Source organism: Ips typographus, linkage group LG8, assembly GCF_016097725.1.
Source record: "Ips typographus isolate SLU linkage group LG8, UJ_Ityp_2.0, whole genome shotgun sequence".
In the NCBI taxonomy this organism is placed as follows: Eukaryota; Metazoa; Arthropoda; class Insecta; order Coleoptera; family Curculionidae; genus Ips; species Ips typographus.
In genome coordinates this window covers 2534260-2553301 of record NC_138429.1, presented here as the reverse complement: position 1 = coordinate 2553301, position 19042 = coordinate 2534260, and the positions used below count along the sequence as shown (strand labels likewise).

The window sequence follows — 19042 nt, the reverse complement described above, 5'->3', positions numbered from 1 at the left end:
GCAAATTTAGTTTGCAAATTTTTCCTAGGTAGGATTTCTATACGTTTGACTAGTAAAATTAGGGATGATTTAAAGGAACGTTCCGTAATTTAAGCCCTTAATTAACCTCGTTAGTTGCTTGAACTAATAGGTAACTTATTTATAGTTCAGCTTAATCACAAGGGTGAACACGTCCAGTTTTAATCTCATTCAAAACTTTAGTAATCTAGTTATATTTCACTAAACTAAACTAAAAAGTTAATTTCTTGGTTATTTTTCAGAATCTCTTAAGTTCAACGCCTCAACCACTTCCAGAATACAAGACGGCTTCAGTAAAGAAAAGCAGATTCATTATATCGCACTACAGAGTGTTTAAAAACTCTTGGGACTGGCTGATCCTAATTGCAACATTTTATGTAGCGGTTGTAGTGCCTTATAATGCGAGTTTCCTAAGGCCAGAAACGGAAAGACCTTCCGTTATAATGGATGTGTTTGTCGAGGCGTTGTTTTTCATTGGTATGTAAAGAAATTGAATTTTATTCCTCCAGGATCAATTTTTGATGGTAAACGTAAAAACTTTATCGTTTTCATATAGAAAGTACACGCTTTTCGGAGAAAGGTAAATTTGTCTTTGTCAAATTGCGGTTCTGTTCGGAGAAAGCCATTTATTCGGTGGTATATTAGACTTGATTTATTCCTGTTAAAGTTGAAAGAAAATAACAAAAATTTTTGCTGTTTGGAAGGGATTTGTAAGTTCAATAACTAGTTAGTTAGTTAGTTAGTTAGGCAATATATATTTCATATTTGTTACATAAATAGATAACAAAAAGAAACTTCGTCAATAGGCCCATAACAGGCCACATACAAGATGTTTTACGTGTTTGTACAAAATGTTACACTAGCTATATATACAATGTTAAAATCATATTAATAATAAAAAAAAAGGTCTAAAGTTAACTATAGGTATTTTTACATATTCATGTAGTCATCCAGAGTATATGGCTCTAGGTTAATAAGCAATTTTTTTATTTTTTTTTTAAATACTGATATGCTTTTTTGTTGACTAACTTGTCGAGGTAACTTGTTAAACAATTTTACGCACATATATTCTGGACTTTTTTCGCTCAGGTTCAGTCTGTGCCTAGGGTAACAAAAATATTCAGATCTTGTGTTGTAGTTTTGATGCGAACTTAATTGTTGGAAAAGAGGTTTGTTTCTATACAGAAACATGAGGCATTCAAAAATATATAATGCATACACTGTCAGAATTCCCAATTGCCTGAAAACATTTCTACATGATTGGTTAAAGTCCATTTTTTTAACTATCCTAATAACCCTCTTCTGAGCAACAAAACAATCCTGAATACCTGCACTTCTACCCCAAAAAATTATTCCATATTTTAATATGGATTCGTAATTTGCAAAATACAATATTTTCATACTTTTCTCACCCATATACTTGCTAATCACTCTAATGCCATAACAGACGGAGTTTAATTTTTTTATTAATTTATTCACGTGAAAAGACCAATCCAAATGCTGATCCACCCACAGACCCAAGAACTTTGTATTCTCTGTTACAGGAAAGCTGTCACTTCCTATTTTTACATAATTGGTTTTTTCCAATGTGGACTGTCTGGTTCGAAATAGTAGTACATTAGTCTTTTGAACGTTTATGATTAGACGATTTTTGGCAAACCATTTACTTACTATCTCCATAAGGTGATTGGTGTCTGTTGAGAGTTGACAAAAATTGCCGTTTCTAATTAACAGACTAGTATCATCTGCATAATTAATTATTTCTTGCTTAGGACTTTGTATCAGAGAACTATTTTGCAGCACGAAAACAAATTTATAAGTGAAATAACTCGTATCGTGTTAAACAATTTAATTTGCCCATTGAATTTTAATTGGGAGTTGGATAAGGTTTGCTTTGTTAACGTCATCAAATAACACAAAATATTTTTATTAGAGTTGCCAAAACAATGCTGAAAATACTTTACTTTCCACTGTATCAGGATTACTTAATACATGAATTTATGATGATGATCTTTAAATCAGGAAAAAAAAATTAACAAGCTGCTGGTAGTTTCTCAGAATATCCTACTTGAGCTATACAAAAATGAAATGCGTAGGAACTAAAGTTTCCTGCGTACAAAAACACTCGGTATAATATAATCGTGTCAATAACCGAAACAAATAGTAGAACAGAATGGAGTTTGTACTTCAATCAACCCTTGAAAATCCTAATCAAACATTGCCAAGGGCGTTCTAAGCAGATTTAGTGTTTTGCTCAGCTACTTCACTTTTTGTATACAAAACTTCTTACTTTCATCTCCGGATAAATTTATTCTTAAGATATTTTTTATAGAAATGACAGTAGTAGCGTCTGATCTCACGATTTCTATAGAATAAAATTTTTCTTACCGACTCTAAGTAAGATATTAAATTGGCAATTAAATGTAACGTATTTTCAGATATATTACTCAACTTCCGAACTACCTTTGTAAACAAAAAGGGAGAAGTTGTCTCTGACTGGAAATCCATATCCATAAACTACTTAAGGACATGGTTTGTTGTGGACTTATTGGCTGCCCTGCCTTTTGATTTGCTCTATGCACTTTACGGCGAAGAGGTAAATTATTCAGTAAAGTTAGTTGCTTAAACTAAAATGTGTCAACAAAAGACTTAATGTCTTTTTCAATCTAGATAAAGAAGAACTTACTTTGTGAGACCTGCTAAAATTCAATTATGAACATTAAGGTGATTATTTTAGGTCTCTCTTTTCCTCTTAAGCTCCGATTTTTTTTTATTATTCACGTCCGCTTGCCGGGTTTTGAATATTTAAAAGCCTTGTCTAGTGATTTTTATTCCGTTTTGGTTTTGCGGGAACAAGGGCTTTAAAAGGTTACGCAAAATCACACTTGAAGAAGCTTAAACTCTTCTCTAAGAAGTTTTTGTTGAAAACTAGTAAACTTTAATAATCTGGTCGCGACAAAATTTAATTTGTAATTAAAACTTTGTAAAGTATGTTCAAGTTTGGCAAACTAAGAAAAATAAACGCCACTAAAGCAGCCTAACAATTTGGATTATTAATCATATACAGCAACAAGGGTAAACTGATTGATTTTGACACTTTTAGCAGGTAATTTAACACTGTTCTAGTTAATTTGTATGTTAAAACTTTTGTATTTCAAGTTATTAATTAGGTTTTTAAGCAGCAGTGATTTGTATTCCAGTCTGGCCCATCGCACACACACTTAATCAAATTGACGAGACTCCTAAGGTTGTTAAGGCTGTTGCAAAAAATCGATAGGTACTCCCAATACAGTGCCATGATTTTAACATTACTGATGCTTTCCTTCACACTGGTCGCCCATTGGCTAGCTTGTATATGGTATGTGATAGCCCAAGAAGAGTTAGAGACTGATTTAGGTAAGGAATTTCACAATTATGTTGGATTCACCTGCCAAAAAAGCTGTAATTGGATGAGAGACTGAATTATTAATCAGTGCCCTAACCCATAATTAAATATTCATGAGAAGGGTACATATTTATTTTGAGGGGAAAGGAAGCTTTGGCAGGGATTATTTCCTTAATTACATTTTTTTTCTTAATTTTACTTAAATATTAATTAGGGATTTTGTTTTGTACTTCCAATTACTCTAATCAAACATTTTTCCTAATATAGTCTGAACATAGAAAAATACTTTATAAAAGGTCAAAATACAATATTTACCTCTCAAGTATACATAAAATTATACGACCAAACTGCTGGCACAGACATAAGTTATCAGATTTTAGTGGTTTTGCAGCTGTTCTTTTCTCCATTGCCTTCGAACCCTTTCTGCCCTTTAATAATGTCACAAGGGAGACTATAATGTTTGCCACTAAAGTCCAATTAGGGCAAAATTTAAATGTAAATATCTTATGAGTAAAGCATTTTTCGCTTACAAGCAAAACGACTTTGTATTAATTATTGAAAATAAGTTCTTTTACATTTACCGTAGCAACAGAATTAAAACGCCTCCAGCTTTTATTTGTAGCAACAAGTATTGAATATCACTGACTCTTTATGCTCTCGCCCATAATAGAGCTAATTGAAAAATAAGTGGAATTTTCCGTTTGTAAAATCAATTTTCACTCAACCAATGTTTTTGTTTTCTTTCTGATGTTATTTTTGTGTAGGTAATAATAAAAAAATCTTTTTTTAAGGATGGATTAGGGCATTAGCTGACAGACTGAAAATAACCGATACCGCAAACATTTCAAATACGGACGCATACGTGACCGCTCTATACTTTACTTGCTCAAGTTTGACCAGTGTGGGCTTTGGAAATGTTAGTGCCAACACGACAAACGAGAAGATTTTCAGCATTTGCGTGATGCTCATCGGAGGTACGTTGAATTTTTTCTCTACACTGCATCAGCACAGAGGGATTGACAAGGGACTAATCCCTTAGGCAAACTAGATTCGTAATTAGAACTGACGTGTGTGGTTTACATGCTTTTTGGGGTGATTTTCGCAGAATTACCCACTAGATTTTTCACAGTTAAGTATGTAAACTCATTAAATAGTTGGAATTGCTGAGCTGTTTTGGCTGGGAGTTTTCGCTACTCTAATTTTATGCAAAGTTTAATGAATGCGTTTTGAGCCATATTTAACTGCCTGAATAATCCTGGGAATAATTATTTAAACAGTTTGTTTGAAACTATAGAGAGAGATACAAAAAAAATATTTAAATTGGAGCATAGTTGCGCAGAACCAAATGAAGAAATCCAAAAAAAGCTGTAAATTTGATTTTTTGTTATTAATTATTTCTAACCTTATTAGAACGGAAACTACCAGCATCTTTTCATAATTCAAAACTAATTTTACCTTAGGTGGCTTTGAATACTGTCAAAAATGCCATAATTTTGAAGTGACAGTAAAACGGACACTAGATTCGTGTTCTTCATGACAAAATTACTAAAAATGCCCACCTTGACAGGATTAAATCCTATATGGCGGCAGTCAGTACAGTAGGCTAGGAAAAAGTTTCATTTGTGCTAAAAAAGTCAAATAATCTAATTTAACGTTATAAAAGAAATTCAATTTAAAAAAGGTTTCAAAAGGATAACCTTTCTCTGAGAAACATAAAACTACAAAGTGCTCGTATTAAATGTCTAATAAATCTGATAATAAAAATACTAAAAATGAGAAGTGAATTTAAAAAAAATGAATTGAATTGTTTGACTATTTATGAAGGAAATCATAATTTGTCACTAAAATCAAACTACTGCTGTTCGTGTACATCAAATAAACACCATGAAGACAGAAATACCAGAACTGCATCAAACATTAACCCAAAACCTAATCCTACAAATGAGTTTTCTTAGTTTAGCACGAGATTGGAAAATCGCCAATAATGGAAATTTCTAATCGTCCTTCAACCGATTTCTCAGTAAATGGGAGCTAAAATCAGGACTGACTGTGTACAGTCGATAGGATTGCGGTTTCAAACAACAAAGTTACGTTACAGTACAAACTGTAATGCTTGCCACAAGTCATGCGGATTACAGTTTTAACAGTAACAGAAAAATGTGAGAATAATTAGATTTCAAGTGATGAGAAAGGTTTAATCAAAATTTCAATAGAAGAGGGTTTTAGCTAGAAAATCCCTACTAACGGGATAAATTCAATGAAGTCAGTGGCGTATCAGTTTTATTTTATTATTTTCGCTGTTTATTAAACATCCGATATAATGACAATTATTATTGAATGGTAATCAACAATTTGTAGCTCTAATGCACGCCGTGGTGTTTGGTAATGTGACGGCTATTATCCAACGGATGTATTCAAGGAGATCCCTTTATCACACGAAATGGAGGGATCTCAAGGACTTTTTTACGCTACACCAAATCCCAAAAGAACTGAAAAACAGAATGCAAGACTATTTTCAAACGATGTGGAGCCTAAATCACGGAATCGATATTCACGAGGTAATATTACATTCCACAATAAAGTAGCTTATTCATTGGTTTGCCAATTTCAGACACTAAAAGAATTTCCGGAAGAATTAAGAGGAGACCTGTCAATGCATTTACACCGAGAAATTCTTCAATTGCCCATTTTTGAAGCAGCCTCTCAGGGCTGTTTGAAGCTATTGTCCCTGCATATCAGAACTAATTTTTGTGCCCCAGGCGAATACTTAATTCATAAAGGAGACGCGTTGAATTCGATATATTACATTTGTAACGGATCCATGGAGGTGGTACAAAATAACATGGTAGTTGCTATTTTAGGTAAGTGAATTAATAGTTTTCATTCTTGAGAATGAAACTATTTCTCTGCAGGCAAGGGAGATTTAGTAGGATCGGACATAAACATGTATTTACAACATCAGTCTACAGGCAATCAGGATGGTGGAAATCGTGGAGGTGGAAATATCGACATTGTAATTAAATCCAATAGCGATGTAAGAGCTTTAACCTATTGCGATTTAAAGTGTATTCACATACAGGGACTAGTCGATGTTTTAAGGTAATGCAAGAAAAATAAATAACAGTATTGTACGCATAATTTGGTTACAGGTTGTATCCTGAATACCATCAGCAATTTGCTAATGACATTCAACACGACCTTACATTTAACGTAAGGGAAGGTTATGAGTCTGAGGTAAATTTGAAACCTATCAAAGCAAGGAATAACATTTTTAAAATTTCAATTATTGTAGCAAGAGTCTGAAGGAAATGGTGTACCAACGTTGACTCTTCCTAGTATTAGCGAAGATGACGAGAATCTCCATGAAGTGTCACCAATTTCTCCCAATAAATCTCCAATTCATCAAGTTACCACCAGTCCCAGGCATGCCAAATTTAATACGAGGTGAGTCCAAAAGCTGTCGCAGTTACTCAACGAACTATTCAAATTAATTCAACTATTCACGAATCGATGTGATGAATCGTACTCTGTTTAAAACGAGAGCAATTATTGTGAATTAGGTTGGCAATAATATAATGGTTGAATATGATTGGTTTTACGATAAAATAACTGTGGTATTTGACAAACTATTCCAGAAACACTGTAGATTATTTTAAAGAGGAAACTCAGGGCTACAGTTTCAAATAAAAAGGTTGTCCTGTCAAAATAACCGAGTTACAAGCTGTCAAAATTGCAAATATACAGATTTGACTCAATTTAGTAAAATTGTGGATTTCTGATAAAATAACCACAACCAAAAACATTGTCGGTCATTTTAAAGAAATAAACTTATGCCCGTATTTATAAACAATGCTTCGCTCGTTCTCAGACTTGAGTCGTACTCAAGTACAGTTTTTTGTTTTATAAACCTAACTTAACCTCTAAGGCGTACTTCTGTCGTGCTTACATCGAGACTTGCTCAAGTTAGGTATTGACCTGACTTGAGCATTGCTTGGTTTCAAAATAAAACTGTCTAAAATTGAAAGTTAGAGGGTTTAAAAACTCAAATCAAAACACAATAAAAAAATCAAAAAGTTTGTGGTTTATTTCGTCAACTTTTCAGGAAATAGATACTGTGTAAGTATAGTTACCACAAATTGTTCAAGTATAAACCATAGATCTTCAATATAATTAATAATTGAAGTATGGCACATGCTGATATAGAGGATACATTTAAATTTTTGGAATACATCAATGATGAAAATATGTTCCAAAGGTGGGCCTCCTACAGTTGCTAGTCGGTGAAATGTTTGTTCTGTGTTTTGTCTTCTTTTTCTACGATATAAAATTATATAGAGCAACCCACATAAACATTTCTATTAATCATCTTACTTCTGTTTTAAATTATTCCACAGTTTCTTACGTTTGACAGCATTCCTGGGCACAGTTATTATAGATCCTTGGGAATTATACTCTGTAGCAATTTCTGTCCATTCTGCTTGTTTTTTTTGTACAGTTGCTGCGTCGTTTGTTTGTCCTCCACTAATTTGTGTTTGTCTACTAAATTAGCCAACAAAAGCTTCTCTTTTTGGGTATAGGCTGTTATTTTAACCATCAAAAAATTTCTTTATGATCCTATAGGCATATAGATGGTAAAGATATGTATAAAATTATTGTTGAATACGTACCTCAAGGGAAATAATAAATATTTAAAAAAGAAAACCACCAAACCAAACCAAATTCAAATAACTTACAATCAACGCTATAACAACAACTTCCGCGTTCCAGGTAAATTGCCAAACATTTTTGACATTGGCAATGAAGGTAACACGAAAGTTACTAGAAAATGAAGTTAAAAAATTAAAAATTACTAGCAAAACTATCTTTGGTTATGCTTTGCCGAGAATTACCGAAGTTTTGTTTATAAAACTTGTGTCGTACTCAAGACTCGAGACGTACTTCGCGAAGTTGTACTTGAGTATGAGATTGAGATTCGTTTATAAATACGGGCATTAGAGCTACAATTTGATATAAGAAAAGGTCCTTGATACATGTCAAATAATCGAGCTACAAGCTGTCAAAATTTGACTCTGACATATTGTATCAAAAATCATTAGGTAATGAGATTCCTAAGCAAATATCTCTCTTATAAAGCCCTTAGGGACTAAATGTCTCTTTAACGTTCTGATTCAAAATTTCTGGACTTTTCTACTGACAGATTACAAGAAATCCATGAAAGCCCCACTCGCAAACCAAGATTAGGGGGTATAGCAACCAATCATTTGGCCATGCTTAGAGAGCGAGTGGAGCGTCAACGCAGTGTCGTCGTTCCCTATTCCAAACACAATTCTCTCGAAGAAATTATTACCAAAAATGAATGTGATATTAGTACTAAGGAAAACGCCGAAAGATTAGACAGCCAAATATCATCCTTACATCAAGATGTGACTGCTCTAAGTAAAGAGGTAAGCGAGGGAAAAGACTCAAAAACAACATCACTCATAAGTTTTTATGATTATTTGAAGGTTCGAAACGCAATGCAAGCTCTCCAAGAAATGGCAACTCCCAGCCATCACTACTCCGCTCATTCAAATCCCAATATCACGGATGTGCATCACTCATCGGCCATTTTAGCTAGAAGCACATCCCATCCTCCCGAAATGTTCTGTTGGGACGGTAAATCTCAATCGCCCTCAAAACTCGTTAGTATGGAAAGCAAAGAAACTCAAACTGATGGAGAGGAATTGTTGCAGCACTACGTGCAAGAAAACCCAAAAATAATACTACAAATCTTAGGGCTAGATGCGGAAAAATTGTTAAATAGAGTGAATTTGAAGAAAAGTCACAGCAACCCGGACTACACTTGTCGCAATGATAGATTTAGCGAAAAATGTGTGATTAATGTAAGGAATAAGAACGAGTGTAATATTGTTGTGGATGAGGAGAGTGAAGAGGAGCAGGACAGTACTACCCCATTTCTATGGGGTCAGCAGGGTAATAATGGAAAAAGGTCACAATATTTTGAGGGAAGCAATCAAGGGCTAGTTAAGCATCGTCGAAGCATGGACAGTTAAAGTATTAGTCATAGTGAAGAACTTTGTCAAGAAAGTGAAACTGTAAAAATGTAAATATGTTTAAATATTTTAATAGTATCCAGTAAATCAAGTAGTTAGTAGTTTTTATGAATAACTTTTTTCAGTCAGTGACATATCTAAAAAAAAACCAAATGTGTTACTTTGTACCTGTTTTCATATCTTTGTCTTCCAATCTTTCTTCTGGACATTTCAATTTTTGTGGAAATTTTCATTAAAGTATTTCTAGACTAGGATATTTTTCCAACGTTTCAAATAATAAAGCCAAATTTACACTGTTACGTATATCAAAAGCGTAAAATCGATCACTCAAAATAAGGGTAAAGCATTCACTACATTTCTATCACACGTTATTAAATATGTATTTTACCTTGTAATATACCTTCTACACCACTATAAACTTGTGAAATATTAGTATATTTTTTTAAAGTTCAAACTCTCTGTATACTTATTACTATTAAGCTAATTTTAATCTTGTACATGTTAATCCTAGTTAACATGACAAGCATATGTGATGTCTAAAAGGTAGTGCCTCTATTGTGATGAGAATAGTTTGTTCTTCTATCGTAATTATATGTAGTAGATCACTTACTAATTAAATGTATGCAGTGCAGTAAAACTTCATTTACAGTCAAGTGAATTATTAACTACTTTTCGAACCACACAAACAGAACAGGGTTTAACTTAACAAAATGTCGAAACTTTCTCTAATTTTAAATCAAACAATACATAAAATGTGAATTGAAAGGTGTGTTTTATTTGTGCTGCAAATTGTTACTCGGTGACTATTATTAGTATATATAATTTACTACCGATCGCTTGCCCATTGGTAAAATACTACTAACTATACCCTGATTATTAAAACTTTAGTTACGAACCAAACAGGAGCGTGCAGAGCTTTTTTGACGTCACAATGACGTAATTTGACAGTTGCTTAAATTATAGTGTTGCTAAATTACGTCATCGTGACGTCAAAAACGCTCTGCTCGCTCCATGGAGCTGGAAAACGAATGCGGCCTAAATGTCAGAAACGTGTTTGTTTACAGAAAGGTCTGAGTGGTTTTTACTGTTTTTAATTAAACTTTTGGAGTATTGGAAGTGAGGAAAGCTTAGTTTAAGCGTGTTTAGGAGACCCTGAGTTGAAAGTTGTGAGATCTGATGTGTTTTACTCAGCATTTGTGTATTAAATTTTCAGTAATAATGGAGACATGTTTATTTGCGTAGATTTTCAGGTAGGACAGACAGCTACGTGGCAGGTTGTTGGAATGTGGTTTGTCCACAAGTAAACCGTGTAATAACCACAGGAACGTAAAATAGGATCACAAGTCACAACAAATTTCAAAAACGCTGATATTTACCATAGAAAATATTAATAAATCTAGATCTTAATCTTAAATAGGAGGCCAAGACACAAAATTTGCTATTTTGATAGAATCCGCCGCCGGAGGGAACCACTTTATTTTTTTCTAAAAATCACATGACCCCATGATTACAAAATTATACGCACGCCACGTGACCTTGGGATCATATCGCTCTTATATCCGAAAGAAAACGACTAATTTCCTAGTTGTCATTGTTGTTGTCACCATTTTGAATTTAAAATTTTAACATCGTTTTCTAAAGTGCTAAAAGGTATTAAAAGTAAAGTTAAAGTGGCATATTTGTGTTGTTTGTGAGTGATATGAGGGTGTCAGATTATGAACCAAGAGCAGCAGCAGGTTTCCTAATCCCGAAAAAAACCCCAACTTATTTAAAGCTTATGAAAACCTTGTTGAAAATGACTTCATAAAAATATTTATCAAGTGCGTATTGTTGAATTACTTTTTTGTTGATAAATCACTTATTACCTATACAGTATAAAATAGCATCACAAATAGTATGTTGTGGTGTTATCTATAGTATTATTGAATTTGCGTTGGTAAAAGAATTATGGTACGACTTACTACTTATTTACTATAGTACACACTTTTTTTTATCAAAACCTGATATTAACAAATTGAAAAACAATAAAACATTTCACATTTTATGGTGAAGGAACTTTGACGCCCTCTAGTGGCTAAACGGTGTGATCAATCAACTCATGTGGCGATATTTTTGGAAAACTTGAAATCTGCTCTATCTTTTGTTTTGTATGACATTTTGACGTAACTTGTCAAATAAGGGAGTAAACTATTCTAGAGTTTTTATTGTTTTATGTAAACCAAATATAACCGGCTTAGCAAAACATATCTAGTGTGCCATGCAAAACGCCCTCTCGCGGTTAAATTATCATAATAGCTATGTACAATCTGTCAAAACGTGACTTCAAACGGTTCCAATGACATGTAAATCTAGATTTATAATGTTATCTATGATATTTACGTCAAACTTTGACACATATAACGGCGGAATAGCTCGGTAGCAAGAAAATCGAAAAACAGACTATTGCCAACATATTTTAAGGTGCGTTATTGTCCATTAAGTTCGGTTGGCAATAGAATCACCTGTGTTATGACGTGCAACTAAAGTTATAATAATCAGGGTATATTTGAGGGGTGACAGAAAAACAAAAGCCAATTTTTCTTTTTTTTTTAATGTTTCAATCATAATGACAATAATTAAGAGTAAATTTAATTGACCCGTAAAAAAATGGATCTGTGATGAACCTGTTTAGATGAAAAAATCAAAAGCTGGCACTAAATATCGCAAATAATTTAGGGTAATATACCACTAATTACCAAAGTAATAATTTGTTGTCAACCATTTTACAAAAACATTTTTACAAAATTTGACGAATCACTATACACAATTTTCTTCATTGAATTAGTACAACCTACAGTTCGTCCCTCAACAAGGTATACCTATTTTTGGAAGGCGCCAATTTCTTAAAAGTACTCTCTGGCGGTTTTGTAGGTTTGTCTTGCTTCTCATTATCACTGTCACTGTCTGGTCCATAATGGAATTCCCGATGTAATTTCCCTAAACAATTCGTTTAAAATTGTTACTGAAAATAATTAACTACTTACCTGAATAAAGATCTTGAATGAACTCTTTAAGTTTTCCGGGAATATCCATATCTTCAAATTTGGGAAACAAATACATGTGCCTAAAACTGTCTATGGCAATTAACGGCAAGTCTTGCTCACTTTTACCCAAATGATGCAGTGGATGTGCGAATTTTTTACCGTCAGCAGTTAAGAAATTAATTGATTCTAAAAATCGAAATACTCAACAATTTCGGACAACCTTATTTTTGAATGCTCTTACGTTTCTCTGACAAAAGTTCATTTTTAACAATATCGTGATATTTTTTTATATTTTCCGTATCATCAGGAGCATGGAAAAGAATCAAGAAAGGCAAACCTTCTTCAGTAAGCTCCTCCGCGTTTTCAAATGTAATTTCCCGAATCAGAGAAACACATTTCTCCTACAAGAACCTTCAATTAGCCTGTTAAACAAATTTTAAAGGATTGCAATTACTTGAGCCCAAACATGGAGCTCATCAAAATTGGTCAAGCTTCCCGGGTAAGTTTCGTCCAAATCGGTAGATCTGTCTTTGTCCGGCCTAAAAACGATGATAGGTTGACCTGGTGGATGCATCTGTTGTGATGCCTCGCCGAAACCGACATGAAACTGACAGTCATCTTTTAAATTTGTGGCCATTCGTCTGAATATTTGATACTCTGGTTGATCTCTACGGTCAAAATAACCTAAAATACAGTCGTAAAGGCTACTTATGTTTTCCTCCAAGTCAGAAAGTTAATTATTATTCTTATGAAATAAACTCAGTCCAAAATAATGGTTTCTGTTGTGTAAATGGGGCCTTTTCATGTAGTTTTTTAAATTTTGTTTTCTTAAATAAACTTAATTTGTCAAATGAGAAGGTTTTTAAATATTATTAGTTAACAGCTTGAGTCATTAGCCGCATTTGTTTTCAAGCTCCATGGAGCGTAAAAAGGAATGGGGCCATTGTGTCATAAAGGTTTATAGCCAATCAGAATATTAATACATTTTAATTTTAAATCAACTTTTCCCTTGACTTTTTCAAAAGTACATGTGAAACAAGTATAAATAATAGTTTTAAATTTCCATTACGGGGGAAGGCCTTATTGATAAATCTAGCTTTACATTTTACTCTTTTTTCCAAGTTACGTTCATATAATGTCCTTTGTTGATTGACTCTTCTGTCATCTCTACAGAATTAATAATTGCCACCCAATCAGAAAAATAAACAGTCCTATATTATTAATCAAATTAACTGGATTTATGTTATCAGTCATTACATATAGATAAAAATATAATACCTACTTCAAAAACAAGTACTTTGACGTAAAATAATTTACAGAAAAATAATGATAAACACTTCAATTTAATAAACTTATACTAAGTCTATGCTGTGCAATGCTGTAATTTACTAAAACACTGTGCAAGTAAACCAGAAAATATTCAATTTTAAACACTCACCAATAATAATTCTCTTGTTAGATTCCAATTGTCCCAAATCACTTAGTTTTCCAAATTCCTTCACTGGATCTTCCAGTTGGCTGCTAATAAATTTAGTAAAGGCCTCAACTGATCTTTGCCCTCTGTACTCTTTTTTAGCTGGCTGTCCATTTCTTATTACTTTTAAAGTTGGATATTTTGTAATGTGAAACCTTAAAATAACAGCAATTTATAATGCAAGTCCTTAGTTAAAATGTGAATTAAAGTCTCCTTTATGTTATACACTATTTACTTACCTAGTAGCTATTGGACCTTCTTTGTCACAATCAACTTTACCCATAACAACCTTTCCTGCCTCTGGAAATTCTTTGGCTATTGCAGCTGCAGCCTCATCAAAAACAGGCATTAAAATATTACTAAACCTACACCAGTCTGCATAGAAGTTGATAAAAACTAATTCCGTAGAAGCTGCAATAAGTAACACTTAATAATTATATTTTATAGAAAAATTGCATGTACGAACCTAAAATACTATCAAAATTTTGCTGTGTTAACTGAACAGACTCGCCGTGGATAGGTTTGTAGAACGTGCATATTATCTGCAATAATTTCTTTAGTTAAGTATTTTTAACCATTTTAAAAAAATGCAAATTTATACAGTTTTAGTTAGGTTAGGCTGAATTATTCACTGTTTAGCCTTTATTTTTTTTAGGTTTTTAATGCATCTATAAAACGAAATAAAACTGCAAAAAGGGCTGTTTTAAACTGGTTTCCCAATCCTTTTCATATTTCCTGCTTAACAACAAGGTCCTAAATTCCACTTACCCCAACAATAATACTAATTCTAAACGTTCTACTAGATAAATTACACATTGCCCGTAATTAACTAATCCAAATGAAATAAAAACTATTAAGAATTCAACCGGCAATTAAGTGAAAAAAAAACTTTTTTTAAAATACGTGGTAGACGGTAGCCGAAATCTACCACAACACGGCTGACTGACGTTTTCTGATAATTTTACTACCACTGACAACTGACATTAGCTAGTGTCACTTTTGACTTTTGTATCTATCTCTTTCTGTTACATTACATTTTAAACTAGCTAGAAAAGAATAACTAACACTAGTCTGCTAGTTTGTGACAGTGAATTAAAACAGCTGATTTTGACATCCATTCGTGGTTAACTTCACAGTATTTTCAACCAAACAAAAATTCTGAAATTTTTGTGTCTGTGGCTGCATAATCCAAAATTTTCGTATAAAAATTCGAAAAAATGCCGTTTTCAGCCTGATATAATCGCAATTTTCGAAGCCCCAGCTAGGGATGGGTGCCCTACTTTCAAGCAGGCAACGAAATGGGGTCGAAGAAGTGGACGTGGTCACCAACCATGCATACAAGTATCCACCCAGATCAGGTGAGAATGTTTTAATTGGGGCCTTCAGATTTGTACAAATTGCCTTGAATTGTTTGAGAAGGTTAATTGAGAATGTCTAGCATTTTTAATAGTAGTCTGTATGTTAATAATAGCTGTATTTTAACTATCATGGTTTATCAACAACAGCTTTTTCTGACTCACTAATATTGTTTTTTTATTTAAATTATGGTTTAATAAATTATTCCATAAAGTGAAACATTTTACTAATTCTCCTGAGAATTTGATTAGAAAGTTTGCAAAGTGCTAAAGTTTGTATTTTAAACTTGATTTTATATAAATTGTGAACATAACATTTCCAATGGTTTTATTTGGTGGTATTCTGCATATATTGAATAAAAATAATGATTTGATTTACTTACCATTATTTATTCCCTTATTTTATAGTCAATCAAATTTTTTAGTTAACAGAGTCATTTTTTCTGTCATAAATAGGCTTGTGTCAGAGATTGCCTCTCTGAACAGACCTATTAAATTGAAACTCATTCATCTCTCTCTTTACACTCATCTGTAAAGTTTTCTTTTTTTATTATTATACAATAAAATAAAATAAGTTATTTAATAATTTTAGGTAATTACTTTGGCAGTCATTTTATTATGGGTGGTGAGAGATTTGACACACCCCAACCAGAGTCATATCTGTTTGGTGAGAATTCCGATCTAAACTTTCTGGGAAGCCGACCGACCCCTGTAAGTTCTATTAAACTGGCCTTCCTTAAATAAAATGTCATATTAGAGTATTTTTCTTTGAATGTAGTTTCCATATCCTCCGCCACAGCCAAATGAACCCACTAAAACCCTAAAATGCCTGGTCAACATCCGAAAAGAGTCATTAAGATTTGTCAGGGCCTCAAGTGAATATAATAAAGTTTGTAATGACAAAGGCAGCGTTATTGACGTTGAACTTGGTACCAACTCCACATTTAACATTGAATTTATCTTTGATTGTGACGTTAAATGCGCAATTACGATTCATTATTTTTGTACTGAGGAGATTACCTCTACTGGTGTAACGTGAGTTTAAATGTTTAAGTTGTAGTGGGTTTTGTGAATTTAACATAATTTGAAAACCATATAGGTATGTACCACGTGACCCTCAAATTTGTTCGGAAACATTCCACTATAAAAAAGGAGCCAATCAGCAGTTTTGTCAGCCAACGCATTTATTTAACCCTGCCAAATTTTCCGAGGATGAACTACAGTATGATGTAGACAGGGAAATAATCCCTATTGCGATTTATTGTGTGGCTGAAGAAGGACCTGAAGGTCTGTCCCTTGTTTTGTTGCTTTTCTATTTTATTAGTTGATTTTGGTTTAGACTTAAGACAATCCCACACTACGATTGCCACTGTGGAAAAAATCGCTGAAGGCATTTACCTTCTAAAGGCCCTTAAACAAAAACTGTGGGTGGACGGGTTGTGTTATTTGCTTCAAGAAATTTACGGAATCGAGAATAAAAACAACGAAAAGGTTTTATTTTATAACTTTTTTTTTTTTAAAAGAAAGTTAAAGTTAAATTTGTAGGCTGGAGGTGATGAAGATACTGAAGACAACGGTTCAGAGTGTGTAATTTGCATGTGTGACGTGCGCGACACTTTGATTCTTCCTTGTAGACATTTATGTCTGTGTAATTCGTGCGCAGACTCACTCAGATATCAAGCAAATAATTGTCCAATATGCAGGGCGCCTTTTAGGGCTCTGTTACAAATTAGGGCTCTACAAAAGTGCAGCAATCCAAGTTTGGCACCAATAAGTCAACCAGATGTAAGTTTTTTATTGCTGGGTGTAGAATAAACCAGTTAAACTCAAATTATTTTATGTAATTTAATCAAATCATCAGGCAAACTGTGATAATATTCCTCCGGGATACGAGGCCGTATCTTTGATCGAAGCTTTGAACGGACCTTGTCAACTCAGACAACCACCGTCAGCCGTTCCAGACCTGGTGGAAACTCCAGAAAACGAGCACGCAATTGAAGCCGCGCGTGCCCTAAACCGACAATCGCCCTCTTCGAAACGGGGCAGCCAACCACCCACTCCCGAATACACACCCAAATGTAAGTTCTCCTTATTAACTCAGAATTGTATTGTATTACAAATGTTTTCAGAATTTTGTTTATAATTGATGACAATTTTCGCCGAAAATAATTTTTTTTTCCATCTCTACAGTCAAGTGTATGTTTTAGCTGTGGTAACCGTTATAACGAATAGAGCCGAAGACGAAAGCGAAAGAAAAGAGGCTCAAAAATGTCCACTTTTGAGAGACGAAAAGGAAATAGTGATCCGAGGCAGACAGAGACAAAGAGACACAGTAAAACACGTGAACGAGAAAGAAAAAGATGAAGTGGTGGACGAGGATAGTGAGGCGGAAAAGTTGTCTCCGCTTTTACAAAAGGAAAAACCGAACGTAGGCAGGTCAACCACTTTGGCCTTGCATATGGATGACGTGTTAGATCATATCGACGACCATGAAGATGACATTGATAATAACGAGTCTAAATTGACAGTCAGAGACAAGAACGGGAAATACGGTAATGGTTTTGCTCTCTAGTGCATTTTAACTTTGAAATTATATTTGCCAGTGTTATTGTAATTTACCAGAACGAGGTGATGAATCGGATTATTACACTCCGGATGAACCGTCCGCACCAGCCTCCACGACACTCTACGACTCTCAAAACATTACCAACACATCCAGCTCGGTGGAGAGTACACCTCAAAAACTGCCTGGTACTCCTCTGAGCATTAAAAGTAGCGGCGACAGTTATACGAGCGGCGGAAGTACCAAACAGTTGCTCACCCTCAGCAAAACTTCTTCAAACGGTAACGTTGAAAATGCCTTGCAAATTTGAAAAGATTTAGTTTACGTTGAACATTCCAAACAGGTAGAGAATAGAATTTTTGTTGTTTAGGTTGGTAAGAGAATAATTACAGTTTAAACGTCCATTTTAGTTAAGTTAGCTGAAACGATATTTACCACAAAAGTGTTTTAAAAAAGATTCAGAGTGCTTTATAAGCACCAAAGTAATTATTTCCACACCCAGAACAGCCCTTAATCTCATCACAAATTTTAAGTCTTGAATTTTCAGATTTGTTATTGCCTCCTTTGTGGGCTAAGACTGTTTTACCTTTAATTTGCTAACTCTGTCTAATTAAAATAATATAGTGAGAATCTATAGGCAGCTTATTTTAAAAAAATACAGGGTGTTCTATAAAGACAGTGTGGAAATGTCTGTGTATTGTGTACGGACTTTGATCTCGAATATATAAGGACTAAAATTCTAAAATGGAGATTAAAAAGGGTCTTTAAAGTATTTTTAGAATGCAACAGTTGACAAGTTACTACTAAAATGCCTGAACTTAAATACAAAATACTCAACAATGACATTCGGTTTAACGTATAAAAGTTATCGTAATTTTAAGCACCCCAATTTATTATGGAAGGGATTAGAAGGACGTAATTATGTTTTTTTTTTTTGTAGATATTTATAATGATATTTTATTTATAGAAAAATATGTATTTATGCAGAGGATTTAGAATTATCATTGCAGTATCAATTAAAAATTTCAATAATTAACTGAAGAGAGTAAATTTGACCATCATAGTTGTATAGTAAAATTGAACCCTTTATTGTAATTAATTTTTGTATGTAAGTTTTAGAAATGGAAACTGAGTATACATGTGTTTTAAAAAATAAACTTTTGTAGCTGTG

The 19042-nt window shown here is 33.5% G+C and overlaps 3 protein-coding genes and 1 long non-coding RNA gene across 9 annotated transcripts in view; 2 read left to right on the top strand and 2 right to left on the bottom strand.

Annotated features, from left to right (window-relative positions):
- The window catches only part of Elk (Eag-like K[+] channel), a 29182-nt gene extending 18961 nt beyond the window's left edge, over window positions 1-10221 (top strand). For all 5 annotated transcript variants that reach the window (XM_081984826.1, XM_081984824.1, XM_081984823.1 and 2 more), the window contains 11 exons: window positions 261-495; window positions 2457-2614; window positions 3219-3414; window positions 4195-4377; window positions 5762-5961; window positions 6015-6264; window positions 6316-6502; window positions 6553-6637; window positions 6696-6847; window positions 8601-8847; window positions 8908-10221. In XM_081984826.1, the coding sequence (XP_081840952.1) occupies window positions 261-495; window positions 2457-2614; window positions 3219-3414; window positions 4195-4377; window positions 5762-5961; window positions 6015-6264; window positions 6316-6502; window positions 6553-6637; window positions 6696-6847; window positions 8601-8847; window positions 8908-9456 (2442 nt within the window). In that variant the 3' untranslated portion in view covers window positions 9457-10221. The remainder of the gene's footprint in view (window positions 1-260; window positions 496-2456; window positions 2615-3218; window positions 3415-4194; window positions 4378-5761; window positions 5962-6014; window positions 6265-6315; window positions 6503-6552; window positions 6638-6695; window positions 6848-8600; window positions 8848-8907) is intronic.
- LOC145732532 (uncharacterized) lies at window positions 7596-8194 on the bottom strand. The gene is made up of 3 exons (XR_014179023.1): window positions 8071-8194; window positions 7775-8017; window positions 7596-7717 (listed from the first exon to the last, which is right to left on the bottom strand). It is a non-coding gene; the product is annotated as an uncharacterized LOC145732532 (long non-coding RNA).
- Window positions 10222-12026: 1805 nt separating the features above from the next.
- ERp44 (Endoplasmic reticulum protein 44) lies at window positions 12027-14909 on the bottom strand. The gene is made up of 8 exons (XM_081984853.1): window positions 14722-14909; window positions 14420-14495; window positions 14193-14364; window positions 13918-14108; window positions 12934-13163; window positions 12721-12880; window positions 12480-12665; window positions 12027-12432 (listed from the first exon to the last, which is right to left on the bottom strand). Exons 1-8 carry the CDS (start codon window positions 14767-14769, stop codon window positions 12287-12289), a joined length of 1209 nt encoding a protein of 402 aa, XP_081840979.1. The 5' UTR covers window positions 14770-14909; the 3' UTR covers window positions 12027-12286.
- A 150-nt stretch (window positions 14910-15059) lies between these two features.
- Mrgn1 (Mahogunin ring finger 1) lies at window positions 15060-19042 on the top strand. Of its 2 annotated transcripts, none has more exons than XM_081984838.1 (9): window positions 15060-15311; window positions 15901-16019; window positions 16087-16343; window positions 16408-16595; window positions 16648-16799; window positions 16854-17093; window positions 17170-17386; window positions 17516-17860; window positions 17912-18053. In XM_081984838.1, exons 1-9 carry the CDS (start codon window positions 15221-15223, stop codon window positions 17920-17922), a joined length of 1620 nt encoding a protein of 539 aa, XP_081840964.1. In that variant the 5' UTR covers window positions 15060-15220; the 3' UTR covers window positions 17923-18053. The 2 variants fall into 2 exon arrangements, with proteins under 2 accessions (XP_081840964.1, XP_081840963.1); XM_081984837.1 differs by having other exon boundaries at window positions 15061-15311; window positions 17931-19042.

Coding starts and splice junctions, on each gene's coding strand:
- ERp44 (XM_081984853.1), bottom strand. CDS start 14,769: ATGTGTAATTTATCTAGTAGAACGTTTAGAATTAGTATTATTGTTGGG. Junction 13,164..13,917: donor TAACAAGAGAATTATTATTG/GTGAGTGTTTAA, acceptor ACTGTATTTTAG/GTTATTTTGACCGTAGAGAT. Junction 12,666..12,720: donor TGAACTTTTGTCAGAGAAAC/GTAAGAGCATTC, acceptor TTCGATTTTTAG/AATCAATTAATTTCTTAACT.
- Mrgn1 (XM_081984837.1), top strand. CDS start 15,221: ATGGGTGCCCTACTTTCAAGCAGGCAACGAAATGGGGTCGAAGAAGTG. Junction 17,387..17,515: donor TCCCGAATACACACCCAAAT/GTAAGTTCTCCT, acceptor TGTATGTTTTAG/CTGTGGTAACCGTTATAACG. Junction 17,861..17,930: donor AGACAAGAACGGGAAATACG/GTAATGGTTTTG, acceptor GTAATTTACCAG/AACGAGGTGATGAATCGGAT.